This window comes from Lissotriton vulgaris, chromosome 5, assembly GCF_964263255.1.
Source record: "Lissotriton vulgaris chromosome 5, aLisVul1.2, whole genome shotgun sequence".
Taxonomy (NCBI): domain Eukaryota; kingdom Metazoa; phylum Chordata; class Amphibia; order Caudata; family Salamandridae; genus Lissotriton; species Lissotriton vulgaris.
The window spans coordinates 470,138,186-470,151,328 of NC_141693.1; the positions used below are offsets into that span (position 1 = coordinate 470,138,186).

A 13,143-nucleotide genomic window follows, 5' to 3' on the forward strand; every position below is an offset into this window, starting at 1 on the left:
TAATCTGATTGGAGACCGGGCTGCCCTCCAAAAGAATCTGCTCAAAATCTTTGTGGTCCTCTTGAGGGAGTTTCTCAATAAACCTTTGGAGAGAATCCCACAGGGATCTGTCATACCTCCCCAGAAGGGCTTCCGCATTAGAAACTTTGAGAAAAGAGGCTGAGGTGTTGCAGACTCTTCTTCCCCACGAATCTAGCAATTTGCTTTCCTTATCCGGAGGTACTCTGGATGAGGAAGCTACAGCACTGGATTTCTTCGCCGCCGCAATGATCACCGAGTCTGGTGGTGGGTCAGACCTGAGGAAAAGTGGATCCTCTTCTGGCGACCGATAGTTTTTAAGAATCCTTGCTGGGGCGGACTTTAAAGTTGCCGGAGTAAGGAAGACCTCATTCACAGGATCTAAAATTCCAGGTACCAAAGGCAGCAGAGGCTTGGGTGCCGATCTGTGATGCAAGGTCTCAAAGATCACAGAAGTCTTGACCTGTGGCGTAGTCATGGGCAATTTCAGTTTCAAAGGAACCCTGCCCAAAATGTCTTGAAAAGAGAAAATGTCATCTATAGGGGATATTCTCGATGGAGGACTGTCCGCCAAAGTCGGAGATTAATCCCTATGAGAACGGGTCGGAGATGAAGGAGTAGTTGGAGATCTGCGAGCCCGTCTCCTGCTCCTAGACCTCGATCTTCGCCTACTGGAGCGCACTCGGGAGCGCAATCGCTCTCTGGGTCGGGAGACTTGTTTGTCCCGATGAGCCTGCAACCTGGCTGCTGTCTCCTTGTCTGGAGCCCAGTGATGTAGAGGCCTACACCATCTTGGAGATAGCCTGATGGAAGGAGACTTCTGGGTGCGCTCTCTCACTGTCGAACGTGCCGGAGGAGGCAGATCCGTTTGCCCATGCTGGGAACCTGCAGGAGAATGCCTGGACCTCTCACTAACCGAGGAGTAGATGACCACATCGGAAGATCTTCCACAGTGAGAAGACCGGGAGCTCGAAGAGAATGAGGACAGGCTCACCGGAGAACCACCTGTGAGATGTCTGGAAGTAGAACTTGTGCGACTCCTTGAAGCACGCTCGTCTGATACTCTTTTCCTCTTAGCCGGATGACTCATATGCACTGAGGAATGTTCCACCTCCGCAGCTGAAGCAGATCTTGGAGACCTCTGCTGTGGTGCTAAGGCATGAGACTGATCCGAGGGTTGACTAACTATCTCCTGAGCAGTCTGCCCCGAAGGTGACCTCCCCATGGATCTTGAAGGATAGATTTGCCTCGAAGATAGATGTTTTGGCGTCGACCCACGCTGCTGTGACAACGACGGGGACCCTCTCGACTTCGAGCGTCGTTGACCAGGCGACAACGGAGGCTGCTTCGACGTTGAACGTCGATGCTGTGACGTCAACTGGGATCTTCTTGACGTCGACCGTTGATGGTGTGACGGCGACGGAGACCTTCTCAACGTCGATCGCTGGTGACTAGGCGACGACGGAGGGTGCCTCGACGTCGAGCGTCGCTGGCTGGACGCCGATGTTTTGACGCCGGCTGTCTCGACGTCAAGCTACTATGCTCCAAAGGAGACCTTTCTCTCGACGCTGCACGCCCCGTAGACTGCAGCGGAGGCACCTTGCCTCTCGACGCTGAAGTCTTCGTCATCGAAGGAAGTATCCCCGTCTTTGCCGTCGTCAACGGCCTCTTCGAAGCCGATCCCGACGCCGAAGGAGAGCAAGTCGGGACTTCTCTCAACGTCAATTGCGTCCTGCGCCTCTTCTGCCTCTTAGGAGACCTACCTATCTCAGAGAGACCATAAATTCGAATTCTCTCCCTATCTTTGAGAGTTCTCCTTGATAAAGTCTTGCAGTGTTCACAAGAACTTGCAGAATGAGAGTCAGGGAGGCAGAGGATACACACAGGATGTGTGTCAGTCTTGGCCTTCTTCTTCCAACAGGAAGGACAGTTGTCAAAGAGAGAAGGCATTTTTGACAGAAGAATTCCTTTTTTAAGACTCAAAAAAGGCAGCACTAACACTCTATGCCCAAAAGACGTTGAGTTAAAGTAAAAATTGTAGAAAATCTCAAGTATTTTTTGATAGAAAGTCGAAAAGAAAGGAGCTGTTGAACCAGGGTCCTGAATGAAGGAGCCGGAAAGAACAACTGACCTAACTGTCACCCCTGAGGCAGATGGGAAGCCAGGGGTCATGGCTGCCTTAAAGGCACGGTGCCAGTTTTTGTTGAAAATGGCTTCATTTTCTATGCTATTGCTGTTCAATGCAGCATGTGGCTAACAATGTATATTTATTAGTAATTTTCAGGATGTATGAGTGTTTGGCTCATTAAAACACAAACTTCAAGGGCTATTTGACCTAATGTGTTTTTTGTTTCCTTGCTAATTACAGTGTATGTATGAGTATTTAAATTGTTTAGCCTCTGTTTTGGGGCTGCATTGGTGTGAGAAAAAATGATATATGTGCATACATATATGTGGAGCTATTTATATGTGATTTACATATATAATTTTATATTTTTTCCGGGGTCCCCGCGCGTGGGCGGGAATATTCAGTGCTTATGACTTTTGATGAGGATCCCCTGGAAGAGAACAGGCCCTTAATACAGCAGTTAATAAAGGTCCCCATAAAGCAATATTAGCTTTATACAGGTCCACTTCCACTGGGATAGCATCAGGACCGGGTGCTTTTCCACCTTTATTCATCTCTTTGTGTTTGCTTTGTTTGCCTTAAGTTGACAGGGTATGACCAGACGTGGGACCCTTGCTCACTTTGCCACTGGATTCAAGCTAGGCTGGCTGGTGAGGGTGTTACCCCGAAACCGGTCCCAGGATGCTTGTTTCCGGTCCAGGGAAGACCTGGTTTGGCAGTTAGGGCTGGGCTGTTCCCATGAGGCACAGGGTCAAGACTGATTTGCATATATCTTGGGCTGAACTGGGGTGGCGAAGTGAGCTAAAGAACGATGATGGATTCAACACAGATCTGTGACTGGAGGAGAGTATATGAAAAGTTTAAGTGCTCTGTCCATCATCTTGTGTTTGCTGTTACCACGCGTACCATTACATCGCAAGTCGTTTCAACGAGTTGCTGTAGGGGGCGCGCTGGTGTTGGATTTACAATACAACACCTTTCCTACTGTTGCACAAACTGGAGTAGGAATAGTAAATAATACTATTCCTAAGTCCAGCGCGCCCCCTAAAGAAAGTCATTGTAATGACTTGCGGTGTACTGGTTTGTGTTGTAACAATGAGGTCATTGTAACAACCGCGTTGTAATGGCATGAGATGTTTCTGCATGCGTTATAAAGAGACATATTCTCCCTGGGGCCTTATCTGCTCTCAGAGGTACAGGATTGACTACCCTTCAGAACGCATTATTATCTTTAATTGTGCTTGCTTGATGTAAAGCTTCCCATATTTCTTGTCTCAGTCATAGTTTTCTGTGTTAACTGCCTGCTTATATACTAATCGGCAAGCCTGAACCTCAAATCTGCATCTAGGTATTTTATGTAGTGCGTCTTTTAGGCTCTTATTTGCCTTGGTACATACTGAGTCAAACCATCCCTTATTCTCTTCTCTATGTTTGCGGTACCTAGTAGACTCTCCTTCACCCCCTTTGTTTCTGCCAAAAATGCGCTAATAATAGCTTTTGGGTGAGCATTTTCCTCTAGACAGGTCTCAAAGGCTTCCCCCTGATTGCAGATTAACTGTTTTAAGAATCCCTCAGGGATAAATTGGTGCCACTACAGGGAATAACCGTTGAGAGTTGCTAGATCTAACTCTCCTGGCTGAGCCATAGAATAATTACTATGCTTTTTGGATAGCAACAAATATGAAATTTGGACAGACTGTGGGAAGTGATCGGGTGAGGTAGAATGAGTTTTAAAATTGGTAGCAAAGGTGGCACAATTAGTGGATATTATGATGTAGTCAATAATAATGTCAGCATTAATCCCATTAAAGTGCACCTAAATGGGGCGTATGGGGATGAGATTTTGTTAGAGAACGACAAATCATGTTTAAACATCAATTCATTTGGCCTATCCCCATATTGATTATGTATAAAATGTGTTTGGCCTACATCATCTGAGTTGATCAGACCACATAATTTATCAGAGGGTAGGCTACATAGTTTAATATTAAAATCAACCCTCCATAAGGCTACCAGATTCTTGCTTCTGGTATTGCCAAGTCGCTTCAAATCTTCGTCCACTGTTCTTAGAGTTATTCCTATATCACCTATTGTTGCTTTATTATAAAAGTTGATCACTGCTAGTCGTGCTGGGCCAGTACCTTTACAGATAATTACCTGATAATAGAGATTAACTACTTCTTTCGTAATTTTAACCAATTGTAAATTATTAGAAGCACAAATCCATAAGCCACCTTTTGATCTTCCACGTATTGTAGGGGAGACTGGAACATTAAATGTTCTATACCCGTTCATGTGGAGGCAAATGAAATTTAAATCCTCAATAAATTCTAGCCATTCCGCAATGTTAATCTTCCTCCGGAGACCCGCCACATTACAGGACAAAAATCAGATCGATTCAAGGCAAGTTTTAGGAGGACTCACTGTTGATTAGTGGGGCAGCTGGGGTGAGATCAGTGGTTAATTGAGTGACAGACCTCAGATTGCAAGGTGTTTGCCCAGCTGCAGCATAATTTAGTAAACCCTGCTGCATAATTTATTTTGATAAACTTTAAGAATTTCCTACCCAGAATGCACTGCATTTCATGCTACAAAGACAGCTATGGCAGGCCTAACTTTCACCTTGGATCTAAGGCCAATAATGGGCATTAAGTATCCTGCTAATGTGTGATGGTGGACAGGAAAATAAGAGAGGGCAGTGATGTGTGGAGCACTTACCTTTCACTAACATCCTTCACCTCGGGTAGTTTGGAGAAGAGCCACTGCTTGTCCTGGGCTCCCAGGCACTCGTGCAAGTCTGGTGAGTTTAGGAAGTGGTCCACAGCGATGGAGAGACTGTGAATGTAGGAGGACTCAGATGTAATCAGCTCAAACTTAGCCTGTGAGGAGAGGCAAGAATAAACAGGGGGACTTGTGAGTAAGGGATCAGATATGTAAGCAGCAGTGGGGAGTCAAAAGGGAAAAAGATAAACAACATGCTTCAGAGAAACACAAAGAGGGGCAACGGAGGCAGAAGTGTTATATAAGACAATGGTAAGGGGAGAAGGTGAAGAATGTTCTAATTACTTACCGGTAATCTTCATTACCACAGTTAAAAGTCTATCTTGTCCTAGACCTTACAGTTTGAGGCGATTCCAACTCTGACAGAGAGATTAACCACACTCAAGGACTGAAGGTCCCATTGCAGACATGAATTTCTTCTAGATATATCACCTCCTACAAATTATCCTCCCTCCGTCCAACAATTCCTGCATCACAAGCAGTTTAAATAGAGGTGCAATAAAGATGATGGAGGGTTGTGGACTGCGACAAGGAGAACTCCAAGTCGGGATAAAGAAGATTAACGGTAAGTAAATGAACCATTACAACCTCAACTCCATCCTTCTCGTCCCGGTCCTAACAGCCTGAGGATGTACCAAGTTAACAAAGTTGCATCTACAACAGATGCTGCTGAAATTAATTGAACAGAAATATCAATAATTACTTCATTGCTGTATTTAAGACTGCAGAACCGCTTTCTATGGCATTTTGTAGAAACAAAGATGCACTGACTGAAGACTCGAAGAACACTTGCCTTCGATAACGCCTTATCTGTTATAAACTCTATCTAGCTGCAGATTCCATACCTTAGAACAGTGACACTCAAAGTATGGCCCAGGGGCCGCATGCGACCTCCTGACCTTTAATTGGGGCCCTCTGGTGAATAGCAGCACTGTGCTGCTGTTCACCAGACAGAGCAGGAGCATTCAGAAAGCTGAGAAAATAAACAGGCATACTTTATTTACAAGCTAACTAAAGTAACAGTAAAAAAGGTCTCCTAGCCAACTTATATTTAGGAACACCTTTAGTTTTAAAGCCATCTTGCATTAAACATGTAAAACCATCATAAACTCTGCAAACCTAAAATAAGTATATTTTAATAACATGCATGAGCGTTTTACCTTAGTAGAGTAGATTGTATCACTGCACTGAGAGGCATTTATTAGCTGTGATTGTTTTCAGACATGATCATGGAAGCATTCATGATGCCCCGATTCTGAAAACAATGCTTTAATGAACCAAGAGGCAAGTCATTTGTCAGGTGCACCTTGTGTATAGCCTTGGTTGTTATATAATTGGAACAACATTATAGTTTATCAAATGAAACACAAGAGAAGGTTTTGTACAGCAAACATCCTGACCTCTTACATTTTAAGGGGCTCCCATATGTGGTGTTGAAGAAATAGGAAGCAAAGTGAAATTAACCAATTGTCTAGGATCCCACAATTTCGTCAAGTGGGAAGACAAGGACGAATACCAGGTTTTCTCGTTTCACATTTTGCAATTCAGCCACCAGCCACCAATTGTATCTCTTTCCCTCTTTTATTTTTCATTAGAAGATAATGGTTTGACTTTAATTCGTGGTGCATGAGAATAGAGCATTGGTAGAAGACAGAAGTCACATGAAGGCTCGGTTTGTTGTCCACACCATGCTCCTGCTTCAGGTCTCCCTATGCCTACCTTTCACCACCCTGATCCTCGCATTGCTGGCACTGGTGCAGCCCTTGGCATGCCACAGACAGTTCTTTGCGGCCCCAGGGGAAATGTTTGCGTGTACCCATGCCTTAGAATATTCCCCAGGTGCCGGACTGGATCTGGAAATTGTTCGCACTGGTATGTGGTGTCGTTAGTCTCTGCATGGCGTCATCTACATCGGAAGTGACGTTCACAATGCATATATAGTCGTCACTCATGGGCACTGACTTTGGGTACTTTTCGCGACTTTCCACGCCAGAAGTGCTGAGCCACGAAGTACACTGACTACAGGTGTTAAAAACAAGGTCCCTGAAAGGAAGTATCCTGTCCCTAGAAATCCGTTCGCAGAGCGTGGAGAATGTGTAGGACAGCAAGGAATCTGCGGCTAGATAGAGTCTCTACCAGATAAGGTGTTACCGAAGGTAAATATCTTGTTCATCTGATAGAGATTTCTCACTGCTGATTCCTTACCTTAGAATTAATACCTAAAAGGTGCCCACCTCTAAGGACCTGACTATCCAGATAGTAATGTTTGGTGAATGTGTGAGATGAGGCCTACATTGCTGAATGGCAGATATCCAGGACCGGAACCATGGAAGTTATTGCAGAGTTTGCAGCTTTAACTCTGCCAAAATGAGCACGCAAACCAGCAGGGGGTTGCTTCTTGGACAATGCGTAGCAGATTTTGATGCTGAGCACAAACCATCTGGAGTTGGTCTTTGTTAGAGATTGGATTTTTGGTAGGCTAGGGCATGTGCCAAAGCCAGGCAGAAACCACCACTCTAGTTAGGATAAGGGAGTTACACTCCTAAAATAACCCCTGCTCACCCCCTTTGTAGCTTGGCACGAGCAGTCAGGGTTATCTTAGAAGCAGTGTGTAAAGCATTTGTACATAGCCAACAGTAATACAGTGTAAGCACTACAAAAGGACACCACACCAATTTAGAAAAAAATACAATATTTGTATATACGTCCAAAAACAATAAAAACCCACAATACAGTACTTAGAAATCTTTAGTTATCAAAATAACCTTGAAAAAACAGTTCCTTAAAGTCGATAGCTCCGTCCGGTGTTGGGAAGTCCAGCAAACAGTACCTTTTAGAAATGCAGGGTGTAGACGACCTCTTGTTGAGCTTCCAAACAGCACAGCGTCCGGAGGCGTCGGTTCTGGAGGTCGGTGCAGGAGTCGTCGGGCCCTTGAAGTCACACGCATTGCAGATCGAACTCCTCTCTGTTGAAGTTAGGAGCGCTGGCGTCGGCAGGTGTCGGGTGCTGTGGGGCGAAGTGCAGCGGTGCCCTCAAGGTGGCAGTGCGAGCAGCGGCTCCGTGGCGGCATCAGATGGCATCGCCGGTGAGACCAGGGTCGGGGTGCAAAGTGAATGCGGTGCTTATCGCAATGCTGGCAGGTCGCGGTGCAAGCAGCGGCATCGTCGTTGCTGGAGCACTGTCGTCTGCAGTCGATGGCGCTGGCGTCGGTAGGCCAAGGCTGCGATGCGGGATGAGGGCGGTGTGTAGTGTAACTTTACGAGTGGTGCCCTCACACCACAGTGCAAACAGCATCGTCGATTTTGGCGTGGAGTGGCGTCGTCTGGGAGGCCAAGGCGTCGTCATGTAGCGAGGCGTTGTGGAGTGCGATGCCCACAGTTCGCTGTGAGAGCAGCGGCTAGGTGATGGCGTCAGCAGGCGTCGTCAGTGAGACCTGTCAGCACCGGCGTTGTAGACAGCGTCAGGTTGCTTTTTCTTTTGCAGCACAAAACACACAGTCTCCAGTGCTGAGGGCAGAAGAGCTTTAAGTCTTTGCTGTTCCAGAGTTTTCTTGAACAGGGTGAAAGCTCTACCTCAAGCCCTTGGAGAAACTCACAAAAGTAGATTGCAGAAATTTCAGTCCAGTCCTTTCACTGCCCAAGACAGAAGCAGTCACTGCAGGCCAACACAGCAAAGCACACAGCAAAGTGGTACTTCCTCCTCACAGCTTCTCCAGCTTTTATTCCTGGCAGTCTTCTTGATCCAAAAGAGTTCTAAAGTTCAGGGTTCTGAGCCCCAATATTTATATCCCAAAATCCTTTGATCTCTTAGGCAGAGAGTGTCTGTGCCCAACCAGAACCAGTTCTGCCTTCTGTGGTGTGACTTCCTGGCAGAAGGTGGAGATGGCATAGTCAGAGGCAGACCAGGCCCTTTGAGGTGCAAGGATATCTCCTCCCCCTTCCCCAATTGCAGTCCAGGCCTATTCAGCCCTTTCCTGACCCACCTAGACTATCTGGAGCCACTCCTGTTCCCCAGCCTTCTGTCATCCAAAACCCAGACAGGCAATCCACATTTTAGCAGAGGCACACAGGATGACTGAGCAAGAAAAGACCTACATTCTAAAAGTAGTATTTTCAAAGGCAGAATGTAAAAATCACCTTCACTAAAAGATGCATCTTTAGATTCTGAGTTCAGGCATACTAAACTTTAATTCCTACCTAATTCTCAGGGCCAGTTATGTTTATAAGATGTTATAAACAAAGTCCCCATACTGTCCTATAGGGCATAGGTAGCCTTGCAATATTGAAAAACAAAATTGGCCTCAATTCGCTAAAAGGACATGCCACACACACCAGGGCATGTCCTACCTTTCACATACACTGCACCCTGCCCACAGGGGTACCTGGTGGCTGACATGTAAGAAAAGGGAAGGTGAGGGACCGACCAGTGTGTGCACTCACCAAGTCGACATGGCAGTTACAAACTCCGCACAGACTTCACAATGGCGGGACTAAGTTACCTTTTCAGGGCTACTCACGTGGGTGGCACAATCCGTGCTGCAGGCCCATTAGTAGCATTTGATTCACAGGCCCTGGCACACTCAGTGCACTTTACTAGGGACTAACAAGTAAACAAATATCCAATCGTGGAAACACCTACCCATAACACAATTTACCACAGGAGCACTTGCACTTTACCACTGATCAGCCGTGAGAAAAGTGTGCAGAAACACTACGCCAGCAAAAACAAAGTCAAAACCGGGAGGTCCAAAGCAAAAACTTAGGGAAAACATGCCAAAAGATGCCAAGTCTAACAGTCTTTTGCATGTCCCATCCGTTCTTTACTGAGACATACCCCACGAAGAGTTGGCTGTTCACCCATAACTCTTTTGTGCAGTCATCGTAGAACAATAACAGCCTTTTTTTGGTCAAGACGATGAAGTTGCTCCTCTTCCTTGGAGGGATGAAGCAGAGCCTAAAATGCAGGCAGAGTGATGGTTTGGCCTGCGTTAAACGAACTGACCACTTTCGGAAGAAAGGGAGCTCTCGTATGAAGCACCAGTTTGTCTGGGTAGATGTTAAGATAAGGAAGCTTGAATGACAAGGCCTGAAGCTCACTGACTCTCTGGGCACATGTCATTGCCACAAGAAAGGCTTTCTTGATTGTAAGGAACCTGAGTGGACAATTTTGCAGAAGCTCAAAAGGAGTGCACATAAGGAAGGGAAGGATAAGATTGAGATCCCACTGGGGCATAACAAAGGGAGCGGGAGGGAACATATGTTGCAAATGTTTTTAAAAGCTATGTACATTAAGGGATGGGAATTGGAAGGCTGATCAGGCAAATGAAGAAATGCAAAAATTGCAGGTAGCTATCCTTTAACAATGCCCAGAGCATAGCCCTGCTGGGCAAGGGAAAGGACGAGCATGAGAAACTGAGAAAGATGGGCAGAAAGAGGATCAATCTCTCTTCCTGAACACCATACCACAAATTGAGCGCAATGGCAGGTGTAAACAGTCTTGGTAGAGACATGGTTGGCAGGCAAAATAACGTTACAGACTTCAGGCAGAAGGTCAAAATTGGTCAACTGTAAATGGCTACACAATGGAAGCGAGACATGGATTGGTGCTGTATGGCAGAAAAGACAGTATTTGAAAGCAGGGGTTGCCCTAAGAAGTGGGAAAAAGTATGGCAACAGTGGGAATTATATAGGGGGAACTGGGAGACTCCAAGAAGCTAGCGGGGAGGGCACAAGGTAGGTGTTAGATTGAGACCTTGATTGTAGCGTGTTACTGGACAGATAGAATTACTGATTGTTGATTGTGTCATATCACATGTACGAGATATGGTATATGTAACTGGAAATATTGAGTTGTTTGATACTGACGTATGTTTAATAAAAAGATTTGTTTTTTTTAATTGGTCAACTGTGGCCGCTCAATCTCCAAGCAAGAAGGTGGAGCATTGACAGATTTGGGTGGAGAACCCTCCCCTGCTGCTGCGACAGAACATTCTCTCGAAGGGGCAGCCTGATCTGAGGACTGATGGACATGCTGAACAGCTCAGGACACCAGACTCTCTTTGATCAGTCTGGAGCTACAAGGATGACTTGGGCCCGATTGTTCCGGACCTTCTTGAGAACTCTGGGTAGGAGTGGTAAGGGCGGAAAGGCACTATCAAAGAAATATTCCCCCTTGACCTATATTATTTTACTGGTATATATCCAACACTTTACATTTCTGTATTTTTATACATCAGGGCAAACAACAGCTAAAGCCTTTTTTTTAGATTTTTATTATTTTATCTTTGGTTATTTTTCAGTACAAAAATGTCTTTCATTTATAAATTGATCACATCAGTTAATATATTTTATCAAAAAACACATAGTATAAAAACTCATCTTCAATAATAGACTATTTCATGCAGGGAAAAAAACAGATTACAAAACAATCAACATTCACACAGGTACATACACTCCTTACTTATCATACATGCTACATTCATTCTTGATTCTGCGTCCGAGGGATCACAGATGGAAGTGCAAAATACGCAAGGTCGACGCGTTTCGGCAGAATAAACCGCCTTCCTCAGGACCTATCTTGCAGAATACAAACAAATATTTTTATAGCCCCTGCATGGTTGAGTATCTGAGGTTCTAGAAACGAATTCCTATCAAGGTACACGCATTTGCTGGGGGGTTGATTATTGTATGAATTCCTATTTTATCAGATATTGTGTTTTCTTCTTCTAATTGTCGGTGCCAAGGTTTGTTTTTTGTTGTACGTCTGGTGATGGACTTGTTGATACAATGTTCGAAATTTGAGGCTTGAAGTCAATCTCTCCGTGTAACCCAAGGCGAGTAACCGTTATATTATTATTTTCAAAGTTGTTTAAGTTTCTTATTTCCCGTAGCAGTGTGAGCGCGGATACGTTTTTGCCGGATGAAAGAAGAATCGAAAGCATCTCAATCCAAAAATATCCCGTTTCTGCGAAAGGCACCACACAGCTTCAAATTGCATCGGATCGCCCTGACACACAGCCGCCTGAGACCGCTTAGCGGCAAAGACGGAAATAAGAAACTTAAACAACTTTGAAAATAATAATATAACGGTTACTCGCCTTGGGTTACACGGAGAGATTGACTTCAAGCCTCAAATTTCGAACATTGTATCAACAAGTCCATCACCAGACGTACAACAAAAAACAAACCTTGGCACCGACAATTAGAAGAAGAAAACACAATATCTGATAAAATAGGAATTCATACAATAATCAACCCCCCAGCAAATGCGTGTACCTTGATAGGAATTCGTTTCTAGAACCTCAGATACTCAACCATGCAGGGGCTATAAAAATATTTGTTTGTATTCTGCAAGATAGGTCCTGAGGAAGGCGGTTTATTCTGCCGAAACGCGTCGACCTTGCGTATTTTGCACTTCCATCTGTGATCCCTCGGACGCAGAATCAAGAATGAATGTAGCATGTATGATAAGTAAGGAGTGTATGTACCTGTGTGAATGTTGATTGTTTTGTAATCTGTTTTTTTCCCTGCATGAAATAGTCTATTATTGAAGATGAGTTTTTATACTATGTGTTTTTTGATAAAATATATTAACTGATGTGATCAATTTATAAATGAAAGACATTTTTGTACTGAAAAATAACCAAAGATAAAATAATAAAAATCTAAAAAAAAGGCTTTAGCTGTTGTTTGCCCTGATGTATAAAAATACAGAAATGTAAAGTGTTGGATATATACCAGTAAAATAATATAGGTCAAGGGGGAATATTTCTTTGATAGTGTTTTGCTTTTCCTCTCTTTCCCTGACCATTGCAGTGATAATATAGAGGGGGTCCCATTCTTATGTTAATAAGGGCGGAAAGGCATACAGGTGGCCTGAGCCCCACTTGAGATGAAAAGCGTCTGAGTGAGAGCTGCCTTGGAAACTCCAGCTGGCAGAGCTGCTGACATTGCGAGTTCTCGGCTGGGCTGTGGCAAACAGATCTCACCAAGGCTCTCCTCATTGCTGAAAGAGACCTTGCACCTCCTCCGGATGGAGACACCATTCATGATCCACTATACACCTTGCGCTGAGTTTATCCACTCTGGCATTCAGAGAACCTGCCAGATGTTGAACCACTAGGGATTTGCCCTGCTGTACCAGCCATGTCCGTAGACACACTGCATCTTGACAAAGAGTCCACGATCTCACCCTGACCTGTTTGTTGAAGTACCAC

At 44.9% G+C, this 13,143-nt stretch overlaps 1 protein-coding gene across 1 annotated transcript in view; it reads right to left on the reverse strand.

Moving 5' to 3' along the window:
• The window catches only part of ARHGEF19 (Rho guanine nucleotide exchange factor 19), a 399,335-nt gene that overhangs the window by 85,570 nt on the left and 300,622 nt on the right, over positions 1-13,143 (reverse strand). Inside the window, exon 7 of the mRNA XM_086921910.1 lies at positions 4,865-5,025. Within this exon, the coding sequence (XP_086778036.1) occupies positions 4,865-5,025 (161 nt within the window). The remainder of the gene's footprint in view (positions 1-4,864; positions 5,026-13,143) is intronic.